Here is a 19,673-nt window from a genome sequence, read left to right as displayed (position 1 = left end):
TTCCTAACATTTCAGACTCAGTTATCACGACTGAAGAATTGCTCTGCTGTTTTTTTAAAGCTGGCTACAAGTTTTCACGTGTCTTGCTGAATATCTCACTGTTTTTTGAGGACACATCAGAATTACCAGGACAAAGCCAACCTGGATTAAGGCAGATGATGCTGTATCATATCATATGATAATAGCCTTTATTTGTATAGCACTTTTCAAACCAATGATACAAAGTGCTTCACAAATAACAACAACACATATATAGAAATGAGTTTTTAGTCAAGACGTCACAGACAGATTTCAGCAGGAAGGTGGTTCCAGAGTTTGGTTCTGTGAAACAAATGTAAATAATCTGTTCCAAGCCAAGTCAGTGTGACCAAACCTTAAAATGACTCAAGCTCATAGGGAAACAGTCTTTGTTCCAATCTCTCCAACAGGATATAAAACTTACACATTCAACAAGACTCGTGTTTACCAGACCAGATTAATTCCTACATGGCTTCTGTCCAGAAAGATACAGGCTGTATGACACGTAGACATGTCAGTCTCCCTGCTCTGAAGACTCTCAGTGAAGTGTTGAGGGCTGTGTACTGTACTTACCCCGTTCCACTCCACGCTCATACTCACTTCCTCGCCACCGTCTGGCCCGCTCTCGTACTTCACCGTGTCAGAGGTCAAACTCTCGCGGCTTCGCTGCTTCTCACGGGCCTCCGGCTCGCTCAAGACCTCGGCCACACGCTGCTTGTGCACATTGTCCAGACCCTGATACCCACACACACACACAGATACACAAGGCAGCAATAAATGCCAATTCAAATAATCCAATTAAAGCAGAAGCTGAGCACCTCTGCCACCTGCAGCTTGTGAGCCCTGTCACACACATAGACACTGTACAGCTGACAACAAGTACCAATTCATCCAATCCAATTAATATTAAAGCTATATACTTCTACCACCTGCTGCACTGAACCAGGTCCTGGCAAATGCTCACACTTTACATTTGACACAAGCAGCAGGATGCAACTCAGCAAAGTCAGTTCCAAAGGCAAAATGGGCAAAACTCAAAGTTTCCATTAAAGCATCACACACAGCATTTTTTTCTCAATAGGTGGCAGCGTCCTGTTTATTTAGGCAACATTTTATGCCTCCATTAGAGAGACAAGGGCAGAGAGATGACAGGAAATGAGGCAAGACAGATGGGGAATCACATGCAACAAATTGAGTATGTTCCAGTTCAGTACTTCTGTGATCTACACTTTTTTCCTTTGTTTTTTTGGACAAATCAAATATAACATGTTAATAAGTGAAGGTTCATTGATGTTGGTAGTTGGATTTTGTCAGAGTCAGGCCAACCATTTCCTCCTGTTTCCTGTCTTTATGCTAAGCTAAGCTAAACATGCTTCCTAAAATGTAGAAATGTTGAACAAGCTTCAGGGTTTCTGACCAGGTGAGCTTACAACAGTTTTGAAATATGAAGCTAAAAAAGTGGAACTGCAGAATTAAAAACCCAAGAAGACATTTAAAAGATACAAAGTCAACAATCTAAGAGTTATTTTTTTAATCTATTATATAACAGTTTTTCTTGTGGTAAATGCAAACTTCAGTGGGATTCCGCTTTAGGAACAAGTTGGCAAAGTCAAGCAGCCTCTGGCATAATTAAAGCTGGGGACATGATACAATTACACCACAGCGCAGCCGATGCACAGACTGTTTCCCATGAGCCTGTCTGGTAAATAAATTATTCATGAAGGGAAAAACACAGGCCAACAGGACAACAAACTGTCGAACCTTTACGTTGTCAGGCTCTGAATATTATTTTACACCTCCCTAATGCAGACTTTGAATATTTCCTAAAGTAAATCTAGTTTTATGACAGACATGACAGACAACTATCTTGTGACTCAGATCCCTTTTTCTTACAAAGATGCAGGGACATCTGGAAAAGCTATGTACACTTTTCCACCATGATCATGTTTATCAATTTTCTGCTACTCAACTTAAACATGTACAATTAGAAATAATGAAAAAATGACTATTTTTTATCAGCATTTTATAAAAACTGCCCTGCAATTTTGTGGTACCAAATCAAATTAGTATATGAAATACAGAACACAGCTATCTGCATAGGTGCAATATTTAAAATGTAATAACTTTAACTGCCGAAATGTAATTTTTATCCTCCCTAGCTGTAACTACTATGGCACCACAGGAGTCCAGTTTAAATTCTTGGTGCAGTATCATGTGTGTTACTGTTACTCAGACACATTAAACCCTGGGAGGAAATCCTAATTCATGATAAAAGCTGCAGGGCTTTACCGCTGCCTCCCCCTTCTTCTCCACAGGAGACCCCATTAACTTTAATAAGTGACAAACCCTCAGAGCCAGTTTAAAAGCTGCACCCCAAGCTCTGCAGCATCATCTCAGCCCTGATTTTACACCAGAAAGCACATTTTCTGCTCTAAGTGCTGAGCAGACTGATTCAATCTGAGTACTGGTAACCAGCAATAGTCATCTGCCGCTATCTCTGCCTCTTTAACAGCCACAGTGACGTCTAAACTCCAGCCAGGAATCCTGTGTTATGAGTCACATCATCCAGAGACCACACCTGCTTTCTGGAACGCATGGCAGCTTCCTCCAGAGTCTCTGCAGCCTCAAACTTCCCCTGCCGCCTATAGAGGGCGCCGAGGTTCTTCAGGGTGGTGGTCACTGTGGGGCTGTGAAAACACAAAGGAGAGACGTCTCATCACACAGAATCATTTTGGTTAAAGAAGAGAATTTACACTAATTTAGAGATAAAAATATTTCAGATTCACTCCAATATCAATAAGCTAATAAACACTTACACTTAAATTTGGTTATTTTGTTCTTTAATTTTTTTCAATAGAAACATAAATCTGAGGAGCCACAAGATGATTAACAAGACAGAAACAGGAAAAATCATATTTCTGCTACATAAAATTATGGGGTTTTTTTTGTTTTGTTTTTTATTTCCTTGCCATTTGAGATGATTTTGCCTCTTCAGGCTTCTGAGAATATCCTTTGGTTCACCTGGCCACAACCAGCAGTCATTTTTTTCAAAGGGTCACAAGCCCAAATGTTGGGAACCATTGATGTAGAGGTTATCAGACAAATACCAACTTTTTGGGAAACTTGTTTTTGATTTTACATTTGAATACATTTGGGCTGTGTGTCTCTTTTCCTGCTGAAACACTGAATTCATCAAACACACTGACCTGTCGACTTTACAGGCTTTGTACCAGCCTCCGTATTCTCCAAATGGTGAGCCATCCTTCTGCTTCCCCTACAAAACAAATCTCATGGTCATCGATTTACAAAAACATGCTTTAAGGAATCAACATACACACATGAAAGTTCCAGTTAAGTCTACAAGAAGCTCAGACCCATGAGCTAAAATGTAAAATAACTCCTGCTGTAAAGGATTGAAATTAACCCATTTCAAAACTGGAGGCTTTGCAGAAGTATTTAGTGGTGGGATTATAGTCAGGCCAGGATTCCTTCCCCTGAACAACTTAACATTTTAAACCGTGACAAAATAAACTCCTAGTTGGGAAAGTGAGGGATTCACACCATCATCAGCAGTGGATGGTTATTACTGAGGCTTAATCTGCTAATCCAGCTCTTTGTAGAGTCAATCCTTCCTATTCCATCTTAAATAAGATCATAAAACTATCTGACGGGTTTAATGCCGCTGTCACTGTTACTTAGAAATATTATGTTATTTGTGCCTGTGGCTAAAACATCTCTTTGTCCCAACTTTACTAGACCTATAATTAAACTAGTGTTCAACTACTGAGATGACAGATTTGGCAGTTTCATGAGTTTTTCTTTATGTAATTAAGGTTTTAAAGGTCCTATATAGTATAAAGGTTGATGTCCATGCCTTTTTGATTCTAAGTAGGTCTAGGTTATATATTAATACTGTGAAAGTATCAAAGCCTCAGTCCACAGAGAAATGAGTCATTATGATTTCTGTAACTTTGTGATGTCACAACAAAGTAGTCACCACCCTCAGCCATGTCCCAAGCCCGGCCCACCTGGACTCACCATCCAACCTTGCAGGATTTGGTTTCTCTAAGTGTTTACCTGAAATCTGCTATATTTTTATTCAATCACTCAGAAAACAGTCAGCAAATCAGAGGAGAGGCTCAGAGCCTCTCTTCTGATTGGCTCACCAACCTGTTGTTACTAGAGCTCCAGAGAGAAGCCTGAGAGAGGAGATGTAAAACTACACTGAGACATCTCTTCTTATGGACATCAACACTTATAATAAAACTCAGGAAAATGTAAAATATGGGTAAACATTATATTACAAACTAGTAGAACTGCAGACCTTGCTTTGTTCCTCTCTCTCCTCAGCATGCATCCAGATTGGTTTGTTTTCATCTGCAGGGAAACACAAAATCATCACACACAGAGAAACACACAAATCAGCTGTTTTGAACATTTTCTCGGCTAAACAGCAGGAGAGAGGAAAAGTTTTATGAAGTCTGAAGGAGTACAGTTTGTCTTCTTCAGCTGAAAAGGTCATTTTTGTTCATAGCTGTCAGCAGCCTAAAAAATCCTGACCTTTACATCAGAAGAAGAGAAGAGCAGGGATTATGACAGACATATGAATTTGTATGTTTTATACTTATTTTAAGTCACCATGGATTACAGGATACTGAGTGTAATAATAAAGTATGAAAGTGTGCGTGTGTACTTCTATTTGTTATCCAGTCAAATGTGCATCGTACCATCAACAGAGCCGAACTCCCTCTCATGAGCGCGAGTGAGGATTTCTTTATAAAGGGTCTCAGCCTGCTTGAACTTGCTCTGCTTCAGGTAACAGGACGCCTGAAAAACAGACAATCAAATGTTCACAGTCAGCATGACAATGAAAATAAGAAAAGTCAGAGGTCATCCTACATATTAAACTCTCTCCTCCAAAATCACACAGGTACAAAACTACAGGTACAGAAATACTCCTCTCACCAGGTTATTCTTGGTCTTGGCCACGTTGGGGTCGTCAGGGCCCAGTTTGGTCTGGTAGATCTCCAGCGCTCTCATGTAGTAGTACTCCACCTCCTCATACTTGCCCTGGTTCTGACACAGCAGGGCCAGGTTGTTCAGCTGCTTGGCCACATCTGGGTGGTCCTTCCCCAGCACCTGGGACGGAAGCAAGCAGACAGGGGGGGTTGAAAAAAAGACAACGCTCGCTAGATCAAACCAAAAGAGTTTTTGACGACAACAACCTGTGTCTGGCATGTGCCATTTGGTCGACAGCTCGTATCCAGGGTGAGAAATTATCAACAGACTGTCACCAGGCGTTGGTGAATCTGTTCTTGCAGCTGAAAAAGCTGTGAGAGTTTTCTATTCTAGAAAATACAATTTTGTGTAGTAAGACTGGAGAAGTGGTATATCTATATGTATACAGCATATCTACTATATGGTAAGTACCATATTTCTACTGTCTGACTTTCTGTGTAATGTGTAATCCAGTTTTAACCCTAATGTGTAGTGTCGTCATTTTGGATTTACAGGAAAAGAAAGATATTTGCCAATTTTTTGGTTACGGGAAATGTTTGTTTCATCCTTTGCCAAGTTGCTTTGAGCCTTACCCTTCTACCTACTTGCTGTTCCTGATTACGCATTGAAATTTCTCTCCATAACAGTGCAAACATGACCTGCATGAACGCTGCTTTAATTTGGGCCAACATATAAGGACTTAGTTAGTACTCTGAACTACATACAGCAGATGTCTCTCACTGGGGCACACTGATGGACTATTGACCTGTTTGATAAAGGAAAAGCTGAGTACAGTAGATAAATTCAACAGAACGGCAACGAACAGCATTTTTCACAGAGAACATCCTCCTCACTGCACACACGACCAAGAGAAGCAGAACCATGAAAAGTGAATGTGTTTGCATAAATGTGGATATGAGAGCGGTGTAAGCTTTTCCCGTTTGCTGAAGAGGCTTAATGCCATAAGAATCAAGTGTAGCAAATGTGAGAGAGATGCTAAGAGATCATTAGAGACTAGGTAGCTAGATCCAGAAAACTGCAGCGAGAGTTTCATCTGAGCCTGACTGACCAGAAAGAAGAGGGATCAGAGAGGGAGAGAGATAAATGCAGAGAGAGTAAAAGAAGAAAGGACAAGGTAAAAGACGTGACAATGGCAGAAGAGCTGGCTGCTGCTTATTGAGAAGCCACTTCATTAAAAAACTGGCGTGAACAGTGAGAAAGTAAACCACACTCGGTAATACTGTAAGTTAAGGAGTAAAAGATAAAGGTAAACCAGGTAGCTCGCTGTTGGTCTTTTGTGTGATTGTTGTCTTCAGTTTGCTGCAGTATAAATGTGTGGGAGTTGTGAGATCAAACCCTTCCTGATGATCCTGCATTTACAGTGTCATCTCCCTCCCTGCTGGAGACTAACAGCCGGAGTCTGTGATCACCAGGATGGTGCAGAGCTATCGGAGCGGTGCCACCTACGGTGTTCACTCAGCCCTGGCCTTCCACACCACCTCCTCCTCCTCCTCCTCCTCCTCCTCAGAATAACACATCTGACAGCTTTCCTGTAAACATCATTAGCTGAAAAAGGATTTTCATGAGCCACGCGCCACAGCAAGGTCCACGATACTGAGGAATTGATTGTGTTTATTGATGGACGCCACACCTTCAAATACCAAAAGAGCTGCAGTCTGTGGTGGTTCTGGGAAGCTCTTAGAAACAACACCTTCATCTCCTTTTACAGTGCACTGATTGAACCCATGTTTCCCTAAATATTTACTGAATGTGGGAATTTTTTTCAATTTGATTCTATGCCAAACCAGCTGAGAGACACAGAGGTCAGCAGCAGGTAGGGCTTTAGTTTCTAACTCAACAACACTTGACCAATAATGAAATTTAATATTGTTTAGTGAGTTTGAGTGAAAACGATATTTCAATGACTAAAGAAAATAATGATCAGATGAATCCATTATTAAAAGAATCATTAGTTTCAGGAAACATTAAGAAAGATAGTCTAAAGGACTCTTAGTTCTAACAGATAGAGATCCTGACGTCAGTGCAGGATCTGCAGATATTAACCCCTATCAGTGAATCTCTGGGATTTTGTCAATTTGTTTCATTTAACAGAGCATTTACATTCATGCTACAGTTTAAAAAATCTCCAGTGTTTCTTTCAGTCTCTGCAGCTAATTGACATTTTATGTGAAGATTTAATGTGGATTTAATGAAAAACAGCACTGCAATTATATTCAGTGCAGGAGTTCAGAGGTTATTTACAAAAATATCTACGACCAGTATCAGAAATTAGATCTGGACATCAGTGTGCAGGAATACCAGAGAAACTGAATATAAAGACCATATATTGTTCTTTATATTCAGTGTCATGATGTCTTTATAAGGTTTTTTTTTTATTTCCACTCAAATAAGCACAACAGTGAAAAGGTTCAATAGCAGCTTATGACTTCTTTCCCCAATCCCCACTGTCCCTGAAACTAACCAAACTCAGTGAGAAGCTGAGAACGAATCCCTCTGATTCAGCAGCCCTGCCACAGCCACCTTTCACTGCCAGTCCTGCTCAGGAAAACTTAAGAGACAAATCTTCCAGCTTAAAAGAGAGCATGATCATCTGAGTTTAAGTAGCACAAAAAAAATGAAATCATTCAGCTTAACCAAAGCTGATGTCTCATTCTCAGAGGAGGGAGAAGGAGAGAGACGGAGGGATTGTTCAAAGTCAAGAGCTGCGGACAGACTCAGAACAGTGAATAGAAAGTGTCTACTGTAGTTGAGGATTGCTGAGCGGCACCTCTGTCAGCACCAAGCTAGAGACGAGACAGAATAATGAAGTTCTCCCTGGATGTACGGCTGCACCATTATACACGTTTCCTTTAAAGAGCACAAAGCAACAGAGATAAATGGAAAACAGGAATGACCTAAAGGAGAACAGACACATTTCTAAGAGTTATTATCCACAGCAGCTATATCGTTAGAGATGAAACTGTTTGTCATTCCACCTTAAATTTAAGGTTGGCTTGATTCCATTTTGCCAAGTCTAAATGTATCTGTTGTTGGCACAATACTTGTTCTTATCCTTTTATCATTTTCGCTCTTATCTGCAGCTTGTAAGTTTGAGTGTTTGTCTAAATGTGTGTGTTTCCTTTGAGAAATTTCGTTGTATTGTTCTGCGTACACTCATACAGGAGAGTGAAACTCTGTATAAATAAAAGTTTGAATGAATGAATGACAGAAAATTAATCTGCAAATATTTTTATAACTGAATGAGCAAAAAAAGGGCAAAACTTCACTGCTTCCAGTGGATATTTGCTGGTTTTCTTATCCTCCTGTGACAGAAAACTCTGAAAGAATCTTTGTATTTTAAACTGTTGGTCAGACATCATCTGGGACAGAACTTTACTTTTCAAACTTATTTTAACTTTAGTCCCAATCAGACTGATCTTGAGAGAATTACGTTATGAGCCTGGTTCTCGTATCCCCAAACATTTAACCTAATCTTAGGCCCTGTTCAGACCCAGTATTAACCTCCATCTCCGATGAACTGATCACAAGTGGTCAGCTCTTAGTTCATCTGTTCACACCTGGCTTTAAAATGCGGCTACTGTGACCACTTGTGATCAGATCTCACTTCCCCGCTTCATATGCAAATAAACAGGTATGTGGCGTTTTTAACCAATCCGACAGATGGGTCTGTTGACAGAGCGCCTCTCTATATTTGTGTGTGTGTATGAGAGAGAGAGAGAGAGAGAGAGAGAGAGAGAGAGAGAGAGAGAGAGAGAGAGAGAGAGAGAGAGAGAGAGAGAGAGAGAGAGAGAAATGATGGGTTGAGCAAATCAATGTGTTGGCACAACGCTGCAGTGAAATAAGTTTTTATCCATTAGAAATAGTTAAATATTTTCGGTTTATTATGAAACTCTGACGGGAATAATTAGACTGTGGCAGAGGACGTCACTAGAGTAGGTGGTCCTTCAATGTGGCCAGGACTCATTTGTGTTCACACTGCTAAAAGAATGTGGCCACATGTGGCCCAGACCACCTCAGTATGTGGTCTGAGAAATCGGATCTCAAATGCGTCCTGAATGCGTCCTGGGTGGGTTCACGTGGGTTCAGAGCTGTCCACTTGTGATTGGATCACTCAGGACAGATTTTTATTACAGGTCTGAACAGGGCCTGTGTGAACACACACAAAACGCATTGAGGACACATTTGAGATCCGATCACCCAGATTGCATTGCATTTGTCCTTCACTGTTCTGCCTTTAAATCAGTGACTCACTGGAACCATATTGAGAAAATCTCTGTTTAACTCAGTGTTCTTCAGCTAAGTAGGACGCAGTGTTTTTGAAAATGAAAGTAAAGTTTTGTTTGAAAGTTTTATGTTACGTTTTAAAAAATGACCATCTGTTGGCTGTCGAACACAAGCAGACACAGCTGCTTGGTCATATTACTTATTCTGTTCAACTATTACTGATTTCATAATTGTGTTTGATGACCTTTGACCTACCTTTTCTCTGATCTCCAGCGCTCTCTTGCACAGAGGCTCTGCTTCCTTGTACTTCCCTCTCTTCCCATACAGGACAGCCAGGTTATTGAGGGTGGCAGCAACCTGACAGGTACACAAACACATCTGTTACTCTCAAATATCCGTCAAGCCTCAGTCATCTTCACCCATGTGTACAGCATGTGTGTGACCGCAAGACTCCACCACAGCAGCACAGTGCCATTGATCTGGTGAGCGAGTAATTGATAAGGAGAAAGAGAGTGTGCACAAACAGTATGTGATTGCAGTGGACTGTAATTTGATCCCAATCTCCAACACGTGCACTCAAGAGGAAGGAGGCTACAGAGGTGCCTGGAGGTCACCTCTGATCTCTGATTCAGACCAGGATCTGGTGGCCATGTGGACCGAGTGGGAGGAAAAGAGGGAGGAAGGGCAGAGGGGTGAAGTGGTGGGAGGAGGGGGAGATCATCCAGGAGGACAAAGACGTAGAGAGCAGTGACAGAGGAAAGGGAGAGTAAGAGGATAAGAGGAGGGAATAAAACTAAAAGAAAGGAGGAGAGCTCACTGAAAGCACAGCACCTTCAATTTCCTTTTCAAGAGCTTTATCCTTGAGTTGATTCTGAGCATCCTGACACCCTGCACAATCTACAAGAAATCACTTAACTTCACTACAGCCTCAAATATAAGAACATCAGAGAACATGACAGTCATATGTTTAATGTTTCAGCCACAGATCAGATGGTACGACTACAAAATGCTGACAAGAGCTAGGCAAGTCTGGTCCTGGGCCAAAATCTGATCTGCTTAGTTAGTGGAGAAAACAGCCCTGTTTTATAACAGCTCAGGGGGCTGTGTTGATGGTTTTCTGAGGTAGTGGTAGGACAATTACATACAATCAGTGAGGTTCAGTTTGAGTCACAGGTTAATGGCTTTAAATATTTATCAGACGACAAAACACTGAACAAAGCCTGGGTCAGCTCATCTCCAGGAGTCCAGTGTCCAGAAATGGTTGAGACAAACTGAGCTACTCAGTGTTTGGAAATACTGTTTATGTCTAAGACTAGCAGAGGAGCACAGAAGCAGGACCCCACTCTGGTCCAGATCAGATAGGCTGTTCCTCCCAGTCACCCTCCTCCAGGTTTTTCCAATTTTCCTTCCCCAGCAGATCCACAGTCCACATGAGGCACCTTCTCCAGAATTTCACTTTCAGACTTGAGAGCAGAAACCACAATCAGAGCCTTCTTATCTCTCAAGCACAGATGCAATCCTCCATATGTGGCCGATCACTCTAACCCTGGACAGACTACAGCCAGTCCAGATTTCTGGTTGGATAAGCTGATAGTGAGTTTGGCGAGCTTTATCACTACCTTTCACACTTGCTTCAGATTTTGACAATCCACATTCCCAAGTGCTAGTTTTCATAGCCAGGAGTCATCACACCCAGCAACATATCTTCACTTGTTGCCCAAATGGAACAGCTCCAGACCACTTCATCTTTATGGAGCCACGATGTACATATAAAAATGTCATGTATATATCTGGCTCTTAGTTTTATTTGGAACCGGTTCACATTAAGAACCAGTTCTCAACACTCAACATTAAGGGTAGGCAAGTAGAAGAGAACGAGAGATTAAAAAGATCGAAAACAAGAGGAAGAACTGGATTCAAACAGAAAACAAGAGAGAGAACAAAAGAAAAATCAGGAGACAGTGAATTATTGTTAAGTAACTGGCCATACCGTTGCCAAAACTATGATTTCTTCTGAATGACAAATCACTGAAAAAATAAATCACTTCCTTGTGGAAAAAGAAGGATCAGGGATTGGTGGCAGGATGAGGGGATGGAGGTGAGAGGGGAGGAATGCGGAGGGCTAACCTCAGAGAGTGACGGTGGTCCAGACAGTGGAGACACAAGCCTGCTGGGGTTAACACAGTTAGTCGACCTGCAGCGTGTTTACAGTCACACTGACGAACACAGGTTAATGGATCTGACAACAGGTCTGGGTGAATTATTTATGAAATCATCTGAGTTCACTTTGATTATCGCTGACTTGGACAAATATATCAACGATGTCTGGGAGACGTGCAATTGAGTTTGGGAGAAGTGTAAATTTAAAATGCACGATGTAGGTGAACCTGAACACAACCAACTGGAAAACCTTTAAAACTTATTATCAGCTTAATCTTAACTTTATCTTAAAAAAGGTGAAATGCTCCAGATTTGTATGTTTAAGCACTTTTAATTGTTATAATAATGGTCAAAGTGTTAATATAAATGAAGGTATTTAGTGTTGTATTAATAAATTTATTTACGTTACTTACTACCTGTACAGTGTTTTCTTTTTGGAGCTATTTGTTTTGTTTATTTATCTATTATTACATGTATTTGTTTGCCTTTATTGTCTGGTTTTGTATGTTGTGTTGTGTTGGTGTTAATATGGTGAGTTTGGACCATGGTGAAAAATAGGCCTCTGTTTGAATTAAGCTCAAGTTATTATTACAGTTAGTATCTGGTTGATTTATTTTGGTGTAGGCAAATGCAAGTCTTTATACTGTTTTATTTCCAACTTATCTTATATTTTTATTATCGATATTAATGTTTTATCTTATATTATTATTATTGGGTATTTTTATTCAATTTATATTATTATTTTTAATTGTTGGATTTTATTTGATTGAATGTTTTAATCCTTTAATAATGCTAAATTGCACACAGCTATAATTCAAATGGTACTTTGGCTGCACTGTTATTAATTCTGTCTGTGTTGGTAAATGTGTTACCTGTGGGGGATCTGCGAAAAATATTTTTAAACCAACTTTATTGATCCCTGAGGGGCAACAGGGACCATGCAGCAGCCAAAAATATCGGTAGATCAAAAAGTAGAAGGTAATGACAGTATGAGGAAAGAGAAAATACAATGATGGTGGATTACAGTGCTTATTACACTCTATTACACTCTTCAACATTTTGGGAAATACACAGAGAGAAATGAGAAGATGAATACCATCTTAAGCTACTGCCAGCAGCTGGTTAGCTTATTTTAGCTTAGCATTAAGACTGGAAACAGGGGGAAACAGTTGGCATGGCTCTGTCAAAAAACAAAAACAAAAACAAACAAACAAAATCAGCCCACCAGCACATAAACCCTCATAAACTACATCTTGTCATTTTTATTCATTGATTTTTGTGTGGATTAAAAAAATGAGGTATCACATATTAATTAGAGGATGCTGTTGCCTTTGGACAGAGCAAGGCTAGCTATTTCCACCTGTTTCCACCTTTATGCTAAACTAAGCTAATTGTCTGATTGCTGTAGTTTCACATTTACCCCAGAGACATGACAGTTGTATCCATCTTCTCATCCAACTCTTGGACAGAAAATAATAAGCATTATTCCCAAAATGCAGCCACCTGTGCTGTTATAAAACTATTTGTTTAATGTTGTTGAACAGGTAGATTAATCAGTTAAAACATGACTTGTGTGTCTTGTTCTCGGTTAGGTATTTATATATATTTTTCTGCCAGGCAATGTACCTTTGCAAACAATTATATTGAACTGAGACAGAATAATACAGCTCTATGATTTAGATGAAATTTTGATTTTAGTAACACCACAAAACATATTGTCAAACTGTCCTAAGCAAGAAAAAGATTGGTGTAATGCAGAGAAAGATGCACTCACAGCTGGATGGTCCCTGCCAAGGGTCTTCTCCCTAATGGCCAGAGCATCATTCAGCAGGTTGGCTGCTTCCTTGTATTTGTTCTGATCTCTGCCAGACAGATGAAAAACAACAGGGTCAGACAGAAATACAGACACAGATGAACTGAATGACAAACATGCACACAAAGAGGAGAAACATAAACTATGCAGACAATTTCCACTAATTGCCCATTATTTTCAGGTGACACTGTGGAAATAGCTCCGCAGAAGTTCTCACAGTCAGTGCAATAGCCTGCTGACAACAGGTTCACCCAGTCTCTCGCTGCTTCGGGGTAACCAAATCAAAAGCCTGAGCTGACTATTCAACGGATAAGATTTGTGGAAGGAAATAACAGGGCAGCAACCCTGTAAAATACTGGTCGGGCTCTTGTGTGTCATTCTTTTGTTCTTTTCTTCTTAAGCTGGGAAATTAACACTCGCCTACTCCTGTTACTGTACTGTAAATCCTTGCTTGTGTCGAGCTATGTTTGCTATGTTCCACGTCTGACACAGAAAGGCATCCAGCTCTCATTTGGAGGCCAGTCAGGCTATGCTTCGAGGGTGTTCACCAATGGCTTCAAGGGACATTCCACCGTGTTGTGAGGGTGACAAAAAGACAACAAGCTACACCTGTTATCACATCTTTCAGGGAAAAAGCCAGATTTTTGTATGATCTGAAGCTGAAGCTTTCAAATTGTGGTATGGAAGCCACAAGGTTATTGACATTTCTTTCATTGACATCTACCTAACAATGATACTTCCAAGCACTGACCCAGCAGTCACTAAGAATTCTGAAATCCAGACAAGGCTTGTAAACCAGTCAGAAGGGCCAGGGACTTTGAGGATTTACAAGCTAGTGAAGTTGCTACCAGTGTGATCTGAGAAACAGTTCCAGAATATGAAATGTAAGTCCTAGCATTGACCACAGTTGTAAATATTTAATATTACCATCATAAGAAAAATAATAGAAAAAAATCTATTAAATGTGGCCTTGATTCTGAACAAATACACCAGGGCTGTGATATTTTTCAGGTTGATATAACTTAAAACCAGGAGTTGAAGCATTAAAGACATGTTTCAACTTATCTTTTCCAAACTGACATACATTAGATCTCCTTAGAAATAATCTGACACAGAGAACTCCATCTGATAAATAAATTGTTGACAGCATATGAAGTTTACAGTTTCATTATTATACTCTAGGTTGAAAGATGTAGGTAAAACATTTAATCACAATAATCTAGTTTATACATATACATTATATGTATAGTTTATACATATACATACATTATACATTGTCTTACTGTGTTTGCCTGTAAAGTTATATCAACAGTCATATAAATCCATTTATCACTTGACAGGTTAATCCCCTGGACAAACAGAGCACTGAAGTGCAATAACTGTATTTTGAAAACCACTGCCACAGTCCAGGACTGACCTGTAAACGAGGGCTAGGATATTAAGCATGGTGGCCACATCTGGGTGGTCGTGTCCAGAGGTCTTCTCCAGGTCCTCCAGGGCCTGTTTGCAGAGAGGCACAGCCACCTCATACCTGCCCTGAGAGGCGTACTGGATCACCAGGTTGTGGAGGGTCCTCAGCCGAGCCGGGATCTCATAACCTCCCTGCTGGGCAGCCGCTGCTGCGGCGCTGCCATGAGCTGGCTGGACTGGAGAGGCAAAGAGGAAAATGGAAAATAAGGAAAAGATTAGAAATTAAAATACACACCCTTGTGGTTTTTAAAATAGAGAAAGTGTTGGTTACATTTATGTACAGAGGTCTACTGCACTGCACTTCTGATAATTTTCATGAATAATTAATGACTCTTTTGTTCTAATATCACTTAGTTATTAAAAGTGCAACATTAAAAGTGATCGTTACAACTTCCTACAGCTCAGGAGCATGAATTAAAAATATTTATTAATAAGCATTTTTGTTTCCGAAAAAAAATGTACAAAATTCAAAGGTATTTGATTTACTATTTCATAAAACAAAGAAAAGTTTCAAATCCTCACGACTGAGAGGGTGGAAACAATTAATTTGTAGTCTTTCTAAGAAATGATGTTGAAAAAGAAAATGATACTTCAGCAACATGACAACTGCAGTATTTATATATGCACATTAAATACTAACTTATTGTATTATGTACGTGAATACGAGTCAACTCAAACTTTTCTTCTCAATTTACAGAATCATTTGAAACCAATGGATATTTGAATTCCTACAAATGTGTCAAAACTGAAACCACAACAAACAAACAATAGCCGGATGTTAACATATGTCCTACAAACAAGATCTTTCATTCATAAACAACGTCCTCATTCTGCTGCAATGCACGGCAAATGTGCCGGTTTCTGTTGTCAGGGTCAGGAGGACATGACTGGAATGTCTCTCATGACCTACCGTATGTTTGTCCGTCTCTATGTGAGTGAGTGAGTGTGTGTGTGTGTAAGTATGTATGAATGTGCATGTGAGTGAGAGGTCAGGAAACCACCTAACCACATTTCTTATTAAAAGGCAAGCAGCTCTATATTTACTCTGAAGGAGAGCTATTGGTGTCTAAAGCTGGAGCTGCCCACTGCAGTAATGAGACTGACCACAGTGAAGAGTGTGGACACAGAGTGATACCAGGTGTTCAGATCCACTCACACCACAGCAGCCTGTCTCTAACTACACTCAGACCTGTATCCAACCACGTCCAACAGCATCTTCACAACCACAAGAAAAATATTAACATACAACAAGAGATAAGAGACAATTTCTTCTTCTGATTAAACAACCTTTCCTATAAGCTTATAGACTCAGCAGTCCAAAACCCACAGACACTCAGTTTACTATTATATATGACAATGAAAAGCATCTAATTCTTACTAAAACAATAATGAATTAATTATAAAAAATCTTCATGTTTGTATGTTAGTTAAAAAGCCCCTTGGAAACAATAAAGAGGAACTCAATTTTACGCATCAGTATCAGTTTTCCAGTCCTCATCAGACCAACAAGCCACCCAGCTGTGTTATGGAAAGAGTAGGATACAACGTATATAGAGCTTGATCTGCCTCTGCTTTTCACCAGTCTATTTTAAACCCGCGAGTCTCCAGTTTTATGGAGATGCAACATTAAATCACTGGAATAGGCCCTCAAATAAAACATTCAGGTCCAACTGAAACTGTAGCCAATTTGTCCAATTCATTAACAGAAACAGGACACCAAATCTTTACAATTTCATTTAGTGTTATTTAGAGTTATCTAAATGACTGAAATGTAAATATTAGTACAGAAAAATCACTGTATATGAGCCTCAGGCCAATTTAAATAAAGGCAGAGCTGTCATCACCATTATCGTCCTCCTTACACCATTAGCTTCTTCCTGCTGACAGCCATTTACCCAAACCCCAAAAGCTTTTCAGGCAGCCTGAATAAGTTTGAGGAGGAAAGACATCTCATCCACTCCAGCGTTCACCCAGTATCCCACCCCCCTCACAGACACACACACACACACACACACAGTCTCAGGCAGCTCTGTTTCACACTGAGAGGATTAATGCCAGTGGAAACGGTGATGATGTGTTCCTCCGTGCACTGTCAGATCCTAAAGTCATCCCATCTCTCTCTTTCTGCCCCCAGTTTTCTCTCCGTTCTTTTCCTGCTCTGCTTTTCCATCCTCACTCATCCCTCCACTCTCATCATTAGGGCTGGGGTTGGATAGCGTTTTATTAAATCTGAACCCTTTTGAATCCCAAATCTCATTATGTTCAGCTTTTATAATTTGTAAATAACAACCCAAAGATTCAGTTCAGGTCTGTGATCAGCTGTTTTTGTATGAGAAACCAGAAATACCACAGTAGCTACTATTAATTGGTATTAACATTAAACTAGCTTAATTCATGTTAACAACCTAGCTCCAACCTGAAACTAAGCTGAGCAGCAGATGATCTGAAATGTTGATTATTGGTTGATATTGATCATTGTGACAGGTTGAAATAACTGGAATAAACCTGATTTTTCACAAACTATTTGATCCATGTAATGAAGCTCCTGATTCACAACTGTGAGGTTAACAAGCTCTAAATATTGATTTGAAGTATAAAAAGTTGAACTGAGACTCTCTTGTGTTTAACATGCTGCAATCAGCTGATCATTTCTCCGGAGAAGAGTCTACACTCAACTACAAAACCACAGTTGACTGGAGGCTGTAGAGAGATGTTACAGAGTGATGTCTTTTCACTCATAAACAATCTTTGTTGGAGTCAAGTCAGCGGCTTGAAGCGAGCATATTAACCTACACACGGAAGTGGAGCTGTTACACAATAAACAAAATTAACTCCAGCTGATATAATCTATTGTCTTTGACATTGGTCAGTGTAACTGGGGGAAGCAACTGTCAACACCAGCTAAAAATGAAAAGCTGTTAACATTAGCTGCATGTTTTCAACGTCTCAGATAGCAGGTTTGATAAGAAATTTGTTAACACCTGAGGTTAACAAATCTGGGTATTTTGGCACCTGGAAACCGGATCCAAAATGGAGCTGGTTATGGGGTCTGAGATGTGTTAATGTGTGAATGCATGTGGGTGTATAATTGCTGCATTACTGTATGTGCTCTGTCATATTTACTTGTACAAGAACAGTATTATTATTATTATTGTGTCTCAAGCCTCACTTAATTATCAAATACTCATTTCCAAATTTCTATTAAAATGTAAACAAATTGAATTCAAAATATGGGTGAAAATACCAATACAAGTAAGGCTTTCCAACTTAGCGAACCAGTAAGTTAAGTACATTTATTTAACATGTATAACTACTTGTTTAAATTGATTAATAACAGGGTTTATTTGTAACAAATGCCACACAACTGTCCCATCTGTTGGTATAAAACCTCAACAAAATAAAAACAATAAAGATTAAAATCTGTCACATAAATTTTTTGTTCATACACCTTCTCTATTTGCAGTTTGAGGACTTATTTGATATATACCCATTACACTGACATTACCATCTTAATAACTCAGAGAAATGGCAGGTAATTTTATTTCTTTAATCATTATGCAGTATTGACCTCTAAAGTGACAACCTTTTTATTGTGATTTACGCTGTTAAAACTCAATCTTCTGCTCCCCTATTCCCCACCCATCTCTCTCACAGCGATATGCTATTAAAACCCTGTCTCTTCTATCTAGTCATAATTCAATTCAGAGGTGCTCAACACAGAAAAGACTCCAACACCAACATCACTAAGGAAAATGCTGAAAACCAGAATAATGAAGCCAGTTTTCCATCTCAAACTTGAAAAAAATGTAGTCCTCCAATTTGACACAGTATCCTCAAAACAACTTGTTCTGCTACTTTGCTCTACAACCTGCACTGCAGTCATAACATGGGCCGAAACACAACAGACTGGATCACAACCTAAAATTACTCCCATAAAACTCTGTAAGAAAGCAGAGTTACAACCGGTCATGTTCTCAAGTTTAAGCAAAAAAAAAAAAAAAAAGCAGAAACACACAGACGACAAACATTTTAATGCTGAAAATAATTGTGAAGCTTAATTCCCTCAGTTGATGTATTCCAGGACGCTGCCTAAAGAAGTATATGTGATGCAAATATGTAGCTGAAGTTCCTGTTTAGATGACACAGCTGCTGATTTTCTATATTGTTGTTATTGTCAACAAATCTCATAAAAAGATGAAAGTCACTAATGCAATAGTCTGTCTCTCAATACTCTCAAATATATAATATGATTTATAAAAATACCTCAGTAATTTCCATGAAAAGCTGGGCACTGTGATTTTTAGAAAACGTTACTGAAATGGGAGCAAATAGTGCATTTGTTGGGAACTATTTTCAGTTGCGTATTAATCCACATTTGATGCTCTAGTGAGTATTTAGGGCAGCAGGACGGTGTGTGCGGGACTGATTCAAAACAAACTACTGTGTGTGTTCATGGTAATGATGATGTCAGTGTCATTACAGTGTGGCTCACTGATGTGTTTCTGATCTGTTTCTGTTTTTGGACACAATGGAGCTCTATGGCTGAGAGGAATAAGATATATAAGGCTGTAGATACACACACAATGCTTTTTAGTGGGATACATTCAATGTTGTTTTTGGCCTGTTTGTGGGATTTGTTGATAATAAGAAAACTATAGAACAATGGCAGGATTATTGTTTAAATGCCTATAAAGTGTACTGAACAGGTTCCCTTTCATAAATTTACTATTCTACCGACCACAACGTGAAGTTGTACTGTTAAAATCTATTTGATTGGGTCTCAATAAATACAAATTTAATATAGTTCAAAAGGTTGAAGTTTACTACTTTTATCCTTCCTATGTTCTGAAAGATACATTTCCAGCTGGTCGGTTACATTATACAGTTTAATAAAGAAGAAATGGACTGGAGTGCAGAGAGCTGGAGTGAGTGTGAAGCAGCCTGCTGTCCATTTGTCAGCCATTTAAAG

At 39.5% G+C, this 19,673-nt stretch overlaps 1 protein-coding gene across 6 annotated transcripts in view; it reads right to left on the bottom strand.

Annotated features, from left to right (window-relative positions):
* klc1a (kinesin light chain 1a) overlaps window positions 1–19,673 on the bottom strand; it is a 54,224-nt gene that overhangs the window by 21,528 nt on the left and 13,023 nt on the right. For 3 of the 6 annotated variants that reach the window (XM_071497834.1, XM_071497836.1, XM_071497838.1), the window contains exons 5-13: window positions 14,652–14,880; window positions 13,196–13,283; window positions 9,517–9,618; window positions 4,984–5,157; window positions 4,746–4,845; window positions 4,343–4,395; window positions 3,225–3,292; window positions 2,597–2,705; window positions 619–753 (exon numbers count right to left, since the gene is read on the bottom strand). In XM_071497834.1, the coding sequence (XP_071353935.1) occupies window positions 619–753; window positions 2,597–2,705; window positions 3,225–3,292; window positions 4,343–4,395; window positions 4,746–4,845; window positions 4,984–5,157; window positions 9,517–9,618; window positions 13,196–13,283; window positions 14,652–14,880 (1,058 nt within the window). Of the gene's footprint in view, window positions 1–591; window positions 754–2,596; window positions 2,706–3,224; window positions 3,293–4,342; window positions 4,396–4,745; window positions 4,846–4,983; window positions 5,158–9,516; window positions 9,619–13,195; window positions 13,284–14,651; window positions 14,881–19,673 lie in introns of all 6 variants that reach the window. The other 3 variants (XM_071497832.1, XM_071497835.1, XM_071497837.1) reach the window with 1 other exon arrangement.

This window comes from Trachinotus anak, unplaced genomic scaffold, assembly GCF_046630095.1.
Source record: "Trachinotus anak isolate AG129_WGS33_773 ecotype Australia unplaced genomic scaffold, CSIRO_AGI_Tana_v1 ptg000015l, whole genome shotgun sequence".
NCBI lineage: Eukaryota > Metazoa > Chordata > Actinopteri > Carangiformes > Carangidae > Trachinotus > Trachinotus anak.
Note: the sequence above shows the minus strand (reverse complement) of the source record. Positions and strands in the feature narration are given on the sequence as shown.